This window comes from Mobula hypostoma, chromosome 1 (genome assembly GCF_963921235.1).
Source record: "Mobula hypostoma chromosome 1, sMobHyp1.1, whole genome shotgun sequence".
NCBI lineage: Eukaryota > Metazoa > Chordata > Chondrichthyes > Myliobatiformes > Myliobatidae > Mobula > Mobula hypostoma.
In genome coordinates, this window is record NC_086097.1 from 168068237 (window position 1) to 168083523 (window position 15287).

Here is a 15287-nt window from a genome sequence, read left to right on the forward strand (position 1 = left end):
AGCATACCAGCAGAAATCGCAACCAGAGTATTACATAAACTTGAGTAAAATCACCTCAGTTTCTATTAGGGCATGTTGTAGCCTTCGGGACCTTTTTTTTTACTGGCTATCCCCATAGTCATCCCGGTTTCACCCTGTCAGAAACACCCCTCACCCGCCCTTGCTAGGGGGTTAAGGCTTCTTTCGTCTTCATTTCAATTCTCACAAGGGGTCTCCAATTTGAACTATTAAAGCTATTCCAATTCCTGCTGATGCAGTCTGACCTGCTGAGTGTTTCCATCATTTTCTGAACTGGTGTGTTCTGGTGCACTGTTCCATTAAATCTGCTGAGCAGTGATTCTTCACATGAACTGAAAAACAAATTTGGAGTAGATGAGCTTCTATTTAGAATCCTTTCAATTGCTGCTGAACCTGCTGGGCAGGTCCTCAGTACAGGTGAGCAAGATCTTTAAATCCTGCATATTCACTTTCTCACGATCAACACAACTTTAATTCTGTATTGATTCTCTCATTTCATCTGCATTTTAAGAATTATTGTGGTGTTGGTATTGGTTTATAATTAACACAAGAGATTCTGCAGATGCTGGAAATCCACAGCAACACACACAACATGCTGGAGGAACTCAAGAGATCAGGCAGCATCTATGGAAATGAATGAACAGTCAATGTTTTGGACTGAGACACTTCTTTGGGACTGGAAAAGAAGGGGGGAAAGCTAGAATAAGAAGGTGGAGGGGGGGAGGAGAACAAACTAGAAGATGATAGGTGAAGCCAGGTGGGTGGGAAAGGTAAAGGGCTGGAGAGGAAGGGATCTGATAGGAGAGGAGAGTAGACAGTGGATGAAAAGGAAGAAGGAGGAGCTCCAGGGAGAGGTGATAGACAGGTGAGGAGAAGAGGTAAGAGGCCAGAGTGCAGAATAATAGAAGAGGAAAGGGGAAGGGAGAAGAAAAGATTATCGAAAGGAGAAATCAATGTTCATGCCATCAGGTTGGAGGCTACCTAGACGGAAATGAGGTATTGCTCTTCCACGTTAAGAGTGGCTTCAACATGGCAGAACAGGAGGCTATGTGCCGACATATCAGAACAGGAATGGAGATCGAAATTAAAATGGTTGGCTACCAGGAAATTCTACTTTTGCAGATGGAGCGGAGGTGCTCAACAAAGCAGTGCCCCAATTTAGGTCAAGTCTCACCAATGTAGAGGAGTCCACAGTAGGAGCACTGGATACAACAGACGACCCCAAAAGATTCGCAGGTGAAGTGTCCCCTCACCTGCAAGGACTGTTTGGGACTCCGAATGGAGATGAGGGAGGAGGTGAATGGGGACGTGTAGCAATTCTTTTGCAGGCAGGGATACATGCCAGGAGGGAGATTACTGGGGAAGGGTAAATGGTTAAGGGAATCACAGAGGGAGCAATCCCTGCAGAAATGGGGGCGGTGGGGGGGGAGTAAAGATGTTTTTGGTGGTAGGATCCCATTGAAGATGTGGAAGTTACAGAGAATGATGTGTTCATGGAGAGGTGGGTGAGAACAAAAGGAACTCTATCCCTGTTAAAGCGATGAGAAAATGGGATAAGTGTCCAGGAAATAGAGGAGATGCAAGTGAGGGTTGCCTAGCTCAGCATGGGTGCACGAAACCGCACCAATGCAGTTATGAATGTAGGGCAGAAGAGTTGGGGTGCATTACCAGGGAAGGCATCAAAGTTGCAAGGCACAGCCTCAGTTCAGCACAGACAAGTAAACCTCACTGAACAGCGGCCCATTTCTCTTCTCCGGCCCCGAAACTCTGACCTTTTCAATCTGGCCTGGCAGTTAAATCAGCCAAACTCATTCCTCACTCTCGCACCCAAGCCCAGCTGCTTTGATATGCTCTTGGGCCTGGGCCTCACCAGCTCAATTTGACCCATACCCAATTTTTCCAAACAGACCCAGTGCTTAAATCCGTCAAAAACCAGGTAGATCCTCAGTCTCGGCCCGGGCCTCTCTGCCTCAGCTCTGTCTCTACTTGGTTCTGCCACTATGAATTGCCTCCAAGCCTGCTCCAGCAGAGGCCAAACATCTGCTCATTCCCCACTCACTGGCCCGGGCCCCGTTGTCTCCATTCGGTCTGTACATGCCATGTTGCAACTATCCTGCAACCTTGAGACTTCGGGTCATACCACCAAATTGCCAGGTTATACAGGTAGCTCAGAAGTTCAAAGACACCCCGAAGGGAAGTTACAGGATATTGATCGCCGTGATCATTTTGGAGAAAAAGTGTGATTAATAAAGTAATCAGTAGTTTTGTTTGCTGCCAACAAGTCATCGCTGTGTTTCACCAGCGCCATCTTAAACCAACTCAGACCATTCTAAATAGCCAATGAAATGGCAAGCATAGATGAGGCCCATGGTTTGGAGAAAGTGGGAGGAGTCGAAGGAGAAATTGTTGAGGGTGAGGACCAGTTTTGTTAGACAGAGGAGGTGTTTGTGGAAGGGAACTGGTTAGATCTTTTGTCAAGAAAGAAGTGGCCTTCTTGATGGGGGGATAGATGTGTATAGGGATTGGGCATCCATGGTGAAAAGGAGGCGGTTAGGGCCAGGGAACTAAATGTTGTTGAAGAGATCGAGAAGGAGGTAAGGGACTGAACCAAGGGAGATAGAATGGAGTTTATTATTGTTACATGTACCAAGATACAGTGAGAAGCGTGTCTTGCCTACTGTTTATACAGATCAAACCATTAGACAGAGCATTGAGCTAAAATAAGATAAAACAATGATAATACAGAATAAATTGTAAAAGCTACAAGAAAGTGCAGTGCAGGTAAATAATAAAGTGCAAGATAACAATATGATTGACTGTGATGCCATCTCGTATCGTAGAAGAGGTCCATCCAAGAGTCTGATAACAGTAGAATGGAGCAGTCTTTGAGCTTGGTGGTCAGGCTTCTGTATCTTCTGCCTAATGAGAGGGGTGGGAGAGAGGATATCCAGGATGGGTGGGGGTCTTTGATTATGCTGGCTGCTTTACAGGGGCAGTGGAAGTACAGAGAGACAATGGAGGGGAGGCTGGTTTCTGTGATGAGCCAAGCTGTGTCCATGACTCTCTGCAGTTTCTTGCATTCGCATGCAGAGTAGTTGCAATACCAGGCTGTTATGCAACCAGTCAGAATGCTTTCTATGGACATGCTGAACTTCTTTAGCCTCCAGAGAAGGTACCGGTATCGGTGAGCTTACAGTTTATCTGTTCCTCTACACTTAGTTAAAAATTTAAAACAGAAATGGAACGTTGTAAGCATTCCTGGTTATCACACCTTAGCTAAGGTGTTCTGGGGTTAAAGTTCCTCCCGATGCCTCAAATGGAGCATCAGGTGGCAACCTTGCTGTTTCTTTAGCATTTGTCTGTTTTACAAGGCCGAATTGCTAGCTCAACTCTCAACCCAGCACGAGTGGGTTTTGGGGTTAGTGCAACTTTAATGTATTGCATAATCATACCCAAACTTGAAGGGTTAAATATATCAGGGTTTATATGAACTGTGACGAGAATACACATAAAATTAAAGATGTTTGCTGGCCTAGGTTAGCATCAGTGACATCAGCAAGTGGTCTGCCACCTGCCCTCAGGGGAAGGAGAGATAAGGAACAATGGTGCAGCGTCTGGAGATGTGTAATGAAGGGACGTGGGAGAGAGAGCTGTCTGGAGCGGCTCCCCCTTTGAACCCTGAACTGTTTGAAGTGATGGACGGGCGATACCCCAGCAGGGGGATAAAAAGGGACCGGTTCGCGAAGGCAACACACACGCCACCCGAGGTAACGAGACCCTGGAAGCGGTACGCTTCTCACGAGTCGGTGGGAAGTACCAGACAACGGCCAGGGTGGAAAGGTACTATCAGCGGGAACCCGGTGTGTGTCCGCCCTTGCCTGGGTGCCGGGTTCACTGCAGAGGATCGACCGCATCTGGAGGAGGGGTCACAGTCGGTGACCTCAGGTGACATCACCAAGGACCTGCCCAAAATCGCCGGTCTGTGAGTGAAGCCGTGTCTGAATGATCAGTTGTTCCTGTTCCCCCTCTCTCTCCCCCCACGTTGTCCATCGCCATGGCAACGATTACTGCGAACTGAACTACTAAACTGGACTGAACTTTGAGTCACTTTGAAATTTGGTCATTTACCCCTAGACAACGATAGAGCTTGATTGATGCTGTTATCTTAATTCTGTGCACATGTGTGGTTATCATTGCTGAACGGTTGCATTTATTATCCTTTCGATTACTGTGTTGCTTGTTTCTTTAATAAAACTTTCTTAGTTCTAGTAATCCAGACTCCAACTGAGTGATCCATTTCTGCTGGTTTGGCAACCCAGTTATGGGGTACGTAACAGAACCGACCTCACAATCGAGCTCTTTGTGGTCTTGTACATTATTGTCTGCCTGCACTACATTTTACCTGTTACTGAGAGTTCTGTTACAGATTTTTCTTTGGACTACCTCAACCTACTGATGTGATAAAATGATCTGTATGGGTGGCATGCCAAACGAAGATTTTTCACTTGTGCTTTGGCACAGGTGACAATAGCAAACCGATTTATAACAGGATATTCTTTGAAATTTAATAGATCAAGGGATTATACAATCAACATTTCAAAGACATTAAGGAGATATGATAACTAGAACAATTTACCCGAACCAGTAGTTGCATGAGCCCCTTAGGAGTTAAAACCACTCTTCAGCCCCTACATTAGTGCACAGTATGATGGACACAATGGTACATAGGACTGGTTTTGTGTTGTATGACTATGGAAAGAGGGTGCAAAGCAAGTCAGTTTTGAGACTGGCAGACTTCTGTTACTCAAAAAAGCAGAGACAAGATTCTGTATAGATGAGATTCAGTATAGATGAGATGGGCCTCTTTCTATGCTGTAGCATTCTAGGACTTTATGAGATGTGGAAACAAGGAAGATGAATTCCTACAGTTGGAGAGATCAAAAACTGGAGAGCACAGGCTAAAGATGAAAAGGGAGAGATTTAATAGGGACAACTTTTTCCCATCTACTAGATGGTAAGTACATGGATTGAGATGCCAAGCAAAATGGATGAGGTAGGTGTGTTGAAAATACTTAAAAGGTACTTGGACAGGTACGTGGAGAGGGAAGTTTTGGAATGATATGGGCCAAACACAAGAAAAGGTGATGAGCTTAGATGAGAATCTTGGTTGGCATGGACCAGTTGGGCTGAAGAACCTACCCCTGTGCTCTATGACTGAATGTATAGAGTTGGATCAGATTGATCATGATCTCAGCAAATGGTGTAGCAGGCTCTAGAAGACTGAATTGTCTCCCATTATTTATTTCCTATGAAGCTTAAAGATGGATATTTCTAGTTATGGAAGTAGCTTTATTTCAGATAACTTTGCCACATGTAACTTTACCCCATGAGCATGCGGTCATCATATTTCACAAGATTCCACAAAATAACCTTCTATAACCACCTTAATGCACACACACAGAATTACGGTAAACTAGAAATTCAAAACCTTGGTGGAATACAAAATACAGACACATCCCCATTAGCAGAATCCAGATGAATACTATTGCAGAGTTAGATTGGTTTAAATCTCCAGTAATATGGGGTGTGCTTCCGCCTGTGATTCTTATGAATTTAACTTGTCTAAACAACAATGGGATATGATGGTTCACTCCGCAATGGGAGCATATTCCAAAACCAAGTTAACCAAAGTTGCATGCACATCATCAAACATCTGTTCATGAAACATAAACCCATCTCTCCCAACCCTCCACCTTGCCCATCAACCTCCTAATACCCCTTCCCATCCATCTCCCTCTCCGTTTCCCCAACACTCACTGACAGGAAATACAAGGAGCTCCTAAGGTGATTCATCTTTGCCTAAGACCTTAAGGATAATGGCTAAGAACAGACTCAGCATGTCAGAACTGCTCCACCATTCTTTAAGACCTTAGCTACCTCTGCTCCATTTTCTTGCACTGTTTTAATATCTTGCTTCTCTTATTAGCTAGAAACTTCCCCATGCTCAGCAGTGATCACTGAGTACACCATTCAGCACAAACTTCCAATCAGTCTAACAACATTCCACCTCCCTCACTTTGCTTCCTCTCACCAAGGCCATTTCAGATTCAATCAGCACAAATTTCATATGCCTAGAGCTTCTGAATCAGCCAACTACGACCTTGTCAAATGCCTTACTAAAGTCCCATGCAGATAAGGTCTGCAGCCCTGTTTTCATCAGTGTGCTATTCAGATACATTCAAATCAGTCAAGCTTATCATCATTTCGACCATAAGCTGCTGGTACAGTACACAGTAAAAACGAAACAATGTTCCTCCAGGACCCTGGTGCTACATGATTAGATTAGATTATGGGGACACTCAGTCCTCTTTATTGTCATTTAGTAATGCATGCATTAAGAAATGATACAATGTTTCTCCAGAATGACATCACAGAAACACATGACAAACCCACTGAAAAACTAACAAAAACCACATAATTATAACATACAGTTACAACAGTGCAAAGCAATACCGTAATTTGTTAAGAACAGACCATGGCACGGTAAAAAGTCTCAAAGTCTCTCGGAAGTCCCATCATCTCACGCAGACGGTGAACCTCCAGCGCCGCAAACTTGCCAATGCAGCATCCTGGAAGCATCCGACCACAGTTCGACTCCGAGTTCGTCCGAAAACTCCGAGCCTCTGACCAGCTCCCTGACACTGAGCACCAAGTACCATCTCTGCCAAGCGCTTCGACCCCGGCCCCGGCAACAGGCAATAGGCAAAGCTGAGGATTTGGGGCCTTCCCCTCCGGAGATTCTCGATCGCACAGTAGCAGTGGCAGCGAAGCAGGCATTTCAGAAGTTTCTCCAGGTGTTCCTCCGTGCTTCTCACAGCTGTCTCCATCAAATCAGGATTGTGCACGGCCCCTAGTTAACACATTACGATATCATTCGGAACGGCCGCGCACGCTGCATCGCGTCGCCATCTTCTCCTCCTTCCTTTTGTGCTAACCACAAAACTACACTAGACTATGTGAGACAGCACAAGGCTACACTAGACTACGTAAAACAACATAAAAACTGCACTAGACTGCAGACCTGCACAGGACTACATAAAGTGCACCAAACAGTGCAGGGCAGTACAATAATTAATAAACAAGACAATAGGCACAGTAGAGGACGAATTACAATATAATAGTCATAGTCATACTTTATTGATCCCGGGGGAAACTGGTTTTCATTACAGTTGCACCATAAATAAGAAATAGTAATAGAACCATAAATAGTTAAATAGTAATATGTAAATTATGCCAGTAAATTATGAAATAAGTCCAGGACCAGCCTATCGGCACAGGGTGTCTGACCCTCCAAGGGAGGAGTTGTAAAGTTTGATGGCCACGGGCAGGAATGACTTCGTATGACGCTCTGTGCTGCATCTTGGAGGATTGAGTCTCTGGCTGAATGTACTCCTGTGCCCACCCAGTACATTATGTAGTGGATGGGAGACATTGACCAAGATGGCATGCAACGTAGACAGCATCCTCTTTTCAGACACCACTGTGAGAGTCCAGTTCCATCCCCACAACATCACTGGCCTTTCGAACAAGTTTGTTGATTCTGTTGGTGTCTGCTACCCTCAGCCTGCTGCCCCAGCACACAACAGCAAACATGATAGCACTGGCCACCACAGACTCGTAGAACATCCTCAGCATCATCCAGCAGATGTTAAAGGACCTCAGTCTCCTCAGGAAATAGAGACGGCTCTGACCCTTCTTTTAGACAGCCTCCGTGTTCTTTGACCAGTCCAGTTTATTGTCAATACGTATCCCCAGGTATTTGTAATCCTCCACCATGTCCACACTGACCCCCTGGATGAAAACAGGGGTCCGGTACCTCAGCTCTCCTCAGGTCTACCACCAGCTCCTTAGTCTTTTTCACATTAAACTGCAGATAATTCTGCTCACACCATGTGTGGGCAGAATAATAAATGATGTAGATCCACTTTAGACTGAGTATTGAGGAGTCTGATGGCTGGAGGGAAGAAACTGTTGCAGTTCAAAGGTTAAATTATAATAAACAAGAATTACATTCCGCAGGAGTTGTTATTTGAACAGAAAGAGTTCACAGAAGACTCAAGTACAAGCTGTCGGTACCACTTGGATTAATGGAACAGTTTTGTGTAAGCAAATATAGTGATCCCTTTTGTCTAACTGGTCCACTTGCTGAACCAAATTAAATGAAGACAAAATGGAACAGGTACATCTTGCCTAGTCCTTCCATGGGAAGTCAAACACTCCACGTGGATCAGACCACATCAGGAAACTTCCTACACGAATTGACATTATGACTCGGGTGTTCTTTTACAGCAATCCAATAGTTTCATGGTCACTATTAATGGGGTAAGTGTTTTAATTCTGGGTTAATTAAATATACCGAGCAATTTTCACATCAACATAGTTATTAATACATATCCTCTCCTCGAGCGTTGCTAAATCGTGAGATGAGTCAACTGCAGCTGCCTACATATTTTGTAACATCTCCAAAATCTAGGTCCACAACTCCTCTCTGTAATACAGCTGTCAACGTTTGCAATGCAGCAAGGTAAATTATTAAATCAAGCTAATCGAAATTCTGCAAGGCGGATACCAATGAGTCGAGGATATTTCTGGACGTATGCAAAAGGAACTTTCAAAGAGCATCGGTTTCAACTTCTGCCGAACACTGCTTAAATAAGACACAAATTCTTTCAACCGAGGGATAGATAAATTAATCTCTCACCTTCTTAGTTTGTCCAACCAGTGACCCCTGAGTGCTCCCAGTAGATGGGTATCAGCAAGGAACAAAGCCCTGAGCACTGGCCCAGAGGGTCTGTACTGCCCGCGCTGGGCTGAAGCTTTCAACTGGGGCCAGCGACATCGTAGCAGCACCGCGTAGTAAATACCCAGCTCGCAGACCAAGGCCACCCCGCAACCCAAAGCCAGCAGCTTGAGCAAGAGAGGGAGCAGCTGCTCGGGGTGCGCCCACCGCCTGCCCATATCTGAGCCCCCGGCACGGTGAACGCACAGTGAACCACTCACTCACTCGGCACTGCACTCCCCTCTCTCTCCCCCCACACACGGCACTGCGTACCGCAGCTCAACGGAGAGATTCGAAAAAAGACAATCAAGCAGCATAATTCGCTTCGATGCAAGCAAGGAAAAATCAGCCGCATGGAATTTGGAACAACTGCACAGAATGAAACGGAAAATATTTAATCGTACATTTGCAAATGCAATCAAAGGTGTTACGTCGTTAGAGGTCGCAGTTGTTCATTTTGCAAAACAAAAGTGACCGTTTTCCTGAAACATGCCATTTCCTTTAATTATTGTCGTAAATTCAGAACCTTATTAATTGAAGTAATATATTAATATGTACATTCTATTTAATTTTAAGTATTATTTCACTTTAAAATATCCTACTCTCCCACAGAACCGCACAAAGAGGAATTTGCTGTCGTCACAACTTTTTGGATTAAAAATACCTTTGAGCCTACTTGAAGTAGTAACTGCACGTCGTGCTATTGGGTGTCACTGGAGTATCTCCCCACCACAAGATGCTCGAAATGCTTTTTCTCACACTTTCTCATATCCAAAACAGCATTTAAAATAATCTGTGCTCTATAAAGAAACACAAAGGAGCTGGAGGATTTTAGCGGGTCAGCCAGGGAAATGCACGGTCGACGTTTCTCGCTGTAGGCGCCTGCCTGACCCGTTTAGTTCCTCCAGCTATTTTGTGGTTGTTTCATTTTTCCAGCATCTGCAATCTATGCCTTGGTTCTATATAAATATACCATTGTATTTAAATTGCAGTTAAATAGTTCATGCAGTCTTTTCATCTGATCACTTTTGTCTCTCCCTATCGAAGTCAAGTGGAGTTTTTGTCATATGCAATTGTATATGCACAGGTGCAATGAAAAACTAACTTACAGCAGCATTACAGGCTCAAGGATGTGAAAATTATCAAATTTGAAAATGCGGTGGGTCAGGCAGCATCTGCAGAAAAAAATATGGCATTAACCCGTTCAAACTGATTACCTTTTCTCAGAACTCCGGCATTTCCCGTTTTTATTTCAGATCACCTGTTGCATTTTGCATTGCCCCAGCTGAAGAATTACACAGGATCTCTCTAATGGGGATTCATGAGTGAATCCAACTTGTTGGAATATTTTCCTTGCATTTACAGCAGTCTGGTCTCTGCGATTATCAACCAGATTGTGGGTGTCACCAGTTTATACCACCAAACTGGAGAGGTTCAATACAAATTTACAAGGACTTGAGGGCTTGGGATATAAGGAGAGGCAGGATAGACTGGGGCTGTTTCCCTGGGTGGGGGAGGCTGAAGGGTGATCTTATAGAGGTTCATAAAACCATGAGGGGCATAGATAGAGTGAATATCTAAAATCCTCCTTGGTCTCCTAAGGAGGAGAGGAAGTTAAGAGCAACACACACAAAATGCTGGAGGAACTCTGCAAGTCAGGCAGCATCTATGAAAATGAATAAACAGTCGACATTTCGGGCCAACAACCTTCTTCAATACTGGAAAGGAAGGGGAAAGATGCCAGAGTAAGAAGGTGGGGGGAGGGAAGGAAGTGCATGCTAGAAGGTGATAGGTGAAGCCAAGTGGGTAGGGAGGGGGTGAAGTAAGAAGCTGGAAGATGATAACATAGAAAATGTAAACAGCTAAAGAAGGAAGAATCTGGTAAGAGAGAACAGTAGACCATGGGAGAACGGGAAGGTGGAGAGACACCAGGGGGAGATGATAAGCAGTTGAGGAGAAGAGGTAAAAGTAAAAGTGGGGGGGGGAGAGAGAGCAGAATGTGAAAATGAAGAAGAGGGAAGGGGAAGTGGATCAATTACAGGAAGTTGGAGAAATTGATGTTCAGGCAATCAGATTGGAGGCTACCTTGACGGCATATAAGGTGTTACTCCTCAACCTGAGAGTGGCCTCATGGCGGCAGAAGGGGAGGCCTTGGACCGTGTTCACAATTCTTGCAATTTCTTCAATTCCTAGATAGGGCAGTTGCCATAACCAAGCTGTGATGTGTCCAGATAAGATACATGACAGCTTGCTCTGGTGCATCTGTAAAAATGAGTGAGAGTCATGCCAAATTCCTCAAGCCTTCTGAGGAAGTAGTGTCACTGATTGCTTCTTTGGCCATAGAGCCTCTGTGGTTGGAGAAGGGAAAACTATTTGTGATAATTACACATAGGAACTTGAAGCTCTCAACATCTTCATATCAGCACACATAAAATAGAGAAAATCTGCAGATGCTGGAAATCCGAGCAACACACACAAAATGCTGAACGAACTCAGCAGGCCAGGCAGCATCTATGGAAAAGAGTACAGTTGACATTTTGGGCCGAGACCCTTCATCAGGATTGGCAAATACCGTAGATACACACAGGAGTGTGCATTCCATACTGCTTCCTCGAATCAATGACTGGCTCCATTGTTTCACTGACATTGAAGGACAGGTTCATGCCACTAGGCTCTCAGTCTCTTTCCTGTACCCTGTCTTGTCCAGCTGGTTAAAGCTCTGGGCCATCAGTCCAACGAGCAGAACTCTGGTGCATCAGTACAAATGAGTAAGTTAGATAATGGATCAAAATAATTTCTAAATTAAGGAGGTAAAAATCCTAGCAACACAAAGTCAAAACATGTGATCTTTACACCAATAAACATTTCTACACAAAGAAGGGAACAGAAACTAGGAACTCTATTCAACTATCTGCAACTTATAAATTGGTAAACTGGTCTATTACTGTCATATATAACAAAGGCACGGTGAATAGTACATTCGTAAAAATCATTTTATCACATCAATGCACTGAGGTAGTACAAGGCAAGACAATATCAGAATGCAGTATAAAGTGTTACAGTTATAGAGAAAGATCAGTGCAGGCAGACAATAAGGTTCAGGGCTACAATGAAGTAGATTGAGAGTTCAGGATTCCATCTTATCATACTAGGGGACCATTCAGTATTCTTATAACTGCAGGACAGAAGCTGTCTTGAACCTGGTGGCATCTTGTTTTAGGCTTTTGTAGCTTCAGTCCAATGGAGGGCAGGTAAAGTCCAGGGTGGGTAAGGCCTTTGACTGTGCTGGCTGTTTTACTGAGGCGGCGAGAAGTGTAGACACAATCCATGAAGTGGAGGTAGGTTTCAGTGTTGTGCTGAGATGTGACCACAGCTCTGCAGTTTCTTACAGACTCTGTCGAAGCAGTTGCCATTCCAATCTGTGATATATCCATTGTATGGTGCATCCAGTGGCGTATCTAAGGTATGGCACGTGCCACTTGAAGGGGGCGCCACTGAGCAGTTTCTATTAAAGTCAGACAAGCCATCCTCGGATAGTGAAAAAATAATTTTCTTCAGATGTATGATCTGTCTTTGATTATCATGGGTGAGAAGCACTAGGATGGCCTTATTGCAGAGCATTGTGTAAGAAGACCATGAAACATTTCTTCACGAAGAAGGAAAGTGGAGCTGAAGGACAGAAGAGGCGGAAGTTGGAGGCAGAGGAAGCCAAGAAGTCAAGCAAGTTCTTCATGCCCTTCTTTGAAAAGCCCAGAATAAGTAGTTCGACATGTTCCATGGAGTCGCCTGCACCTGCTACAAGTTCGTTAGAATCTGAAGGTGGATCAAGTACAAATGCGTCACAAGCCGAGGAGGAAGTCAAGTCAGATAAACCCGAGTCTGATGAGATTAAGAGTGAGGCTGCCACAGAGAATGTGGACATGACAGGAGGGGAAGACGATGGTGGTGGTGGTGGTGGTGATGTTGAGTTTATTGACGAGATTTTACCTGACGAGATTGAACCTGACGACACTGAACCTAGTGAACTGGATGGTGTCAAAGAGCCTCGAACTGTCATACCAGAAGTGATTGAACAGCATGACATTGGACTTCTGAAGTTCGACAAGGATACTGGAAAAGCAATTCTGCCTGATGCGTTGAGAACAGAAATAATAAAGCTGGGTTTGAAGTATTTCCAGAACAGTGAGGGGCCTTTCCTACCAATAAATAACCGCTCAATGAACAAAACTTGGTTCAAGAGGAAATTGGGAAATGGTCATGGTGAGGAAGTGACTCACTCGTGGCTGGTCTATTCCCCTTCTAAAAAGTCTGCATTTTGTATCTGTTGTCTTCTCTATTCCCGGTCAGACCATCAATCCTCATTGGAGCAGGAAAGTGGATTCAATCAGTGGAAAGCACCTGAAAGGATTAGTGTTCATGAAACTGCCAAGAATCATCGGGAATGTTTCACACAGCGGAAAGAAATTTAGCTGGAAACAGAGGAGTTATTGACACGGTATTTCAGTCAGATTGAAAAGGAAAAGCAGAAGTGGTGTGATATCTTGACGAGAATCCTTCACTGCATAAAATTCCTTGTGACTCAGAACCTGGCTTTGCAAGGGCACAGGGAGTCACTTCAGCTAGACGCTGACTCCAATGTGGGAAATTTCCTTGGCTTACTGAAACTACTGGCCATCTTTGACCCTGTCATAAAAGAACACCTCACTCATTTGGAAAGTCATCTTGGATCCACGTCTATCTTTCACCGGGTGTCCAAAACAAATTCATCCACGTGATGGCATCCACTGTTTGCCAGAGTTTACTGAGAAGCATTCGTAAAGCCAAGTACTATGGTCTCATGTTCAACTCGACTCCTGATCAGGCACACTATGAGCAGATATCAGAAGTAATGAAGTATGTGGAAGTTGATTTTGAGAGGAAAACAATCCGTGTTAGAGAGTCCTTCCTTGGTTTTATCCAGATAAGCCAGAAGGATTCTGAGAGCTTGGTTGAAGACATCTTGAAACAGCTACAGAAGGACGAAATGGAGCTGTAAGATTGTCGGTCACAGTGCTATGACGACGCTGCTGTGATGACTGGACACAGGAGTGGTGTTTACCAAAGAATAAGTGAGAAAAACAACCTGGCAGTGTTTGTGAATTGCAACAATCACTCACTCAACTTAGTGGGTGTACATGCAGCCAAGCAGGATACAATGATGGTCACATTTTTTGTAACCATCGAAACTCTCCATGTGTTTTTCTCTCGTTCAACACAACACTGGGAAAAACTCAAAAACACCATGCCTGTGGTTGTTAAGTTGGAGTCCAAAACCAGGTGGAGTGCAAGGACAGAAGCAGTGAAGCACATCAACAAGTACCTTGAGGAGATACTTCAAGTTCTCAAGGACATGATAGACAATGAAAACAAGACCAGTGAAACAAGAAGTGACACAAGGCAGCTGTACAACTGCATGTTGAGTTATGATTTTCTGATTTTGCTAGGATTTTGGAACAAAGTACTCATTCACATTGACCGTATTCAAAAGAGGCTGCAGGATCCTAGCATGAACTTCCATGAGGCTGCCCTGGATTTGAAAGCCCTCAGAGATTATTTTTATGTTGAAAGAGAAGTGTTAGTCAGTGAGTCACTCGAAGAAGGAGTGGGTCTCTGTCAATAATGGAATATTGAAGTTGAAAGACGTCAGAGACGAAAGAAACGAATGGCTGATGAGTACTCGAGAGACGCTGGGTTAACAGCTAAGGAGGAAATGGAAAGAGTCATAAGGGGAACAATCGACCATCTTCACAGAGAAATGAACGAAAGGTTTGCTCATTTGCATGACACTGACGTCAAGTTTGGGTTCCTTCTCGATGTCGAGGGACTGTGTTACGGCACCGACAGTAACGGCCTAAAGAAGAAGTGCAAAAATCTGGGCGAATTGTACAGCTCTGATGTCGATGGACAGCAGCTATTTGAAGAAATTTTGGATTGCAGAATGAGAGCGTCTTCCCCAATCTTCGCATGACAACATGTCAGATAATGCTAACCATCACAGTTTCCGGAGACAGCTGTGAGAGATCATGCAACAAGTTAAAACTAATACTTTCGTATTTGAGAGCCTCCATGGGTCAAGGCAGACTCTGTGATCTTGCTCTGCTGAGTGTAGAAAGAGAAGAAACTGAAAAAAACTGACTTTGATCACATCATAGACCAATTTGCATCAGTGAAAGCAAGGAAGGTGCAGTTATAATTTTCATGTAGTGCCATAATTTGTTAATTAAAAGATTAACGAGCTTGACTTGTATTTTTGAGCTGTTATTTTATGGTAAAGTTATCTAAAAGATGAGTATGAGATGTTTAGACAGGGGCGCAATTTCAGTGCTTGCCATAGGCGCTATTTTCCATAGATACGCCATTGAGTCCATGCCAGATCTCACAGGACGCCCAT

The 15287-nt window shown here is 44.2% G+C and overlaps 1 protein-coding gene across 5 annotated transcripts in view; it reads right to left on the minus strand.

The window, feature by feature from the left end:
• The window catches only part of mppe1 (metallophosphoesterase 1), a 76342-nt gene that overhangs the window by 58433 nt on the left and 2622 nt on the right, over nucleotides 1-15287 (minus strand). For 2 of the 5 annotated variants that reach the window (XR_010019354.1, XM_063059405.1), the window contains exons 1-2: nucleotides 8780-9262; nucleotides 264-350 (exon numbers count right to left, since the gene is read on the minus strand). The exons of 1 other annotated variant lie outside the window; for it this stretch is intronic. Coding sequence is in view for 3 of the 4 variants with exons in the window: in XM_063059405.1 (XP_062915475.1) it covers nucleotides 264-350; nucleotides 8780-9036 (344 nt within the window). In the remaining variant the exon portion in view is untranslated. Of the gene's footprint in view, nucleotides 1-263; nucleotides 351-8779; nucleotides 9263-15287 lie in introns of those variants that run through there. 2 more of the 5 variants (XM_063059426.1, XM_063059418.1) reach the window with 2 other exon arrangements.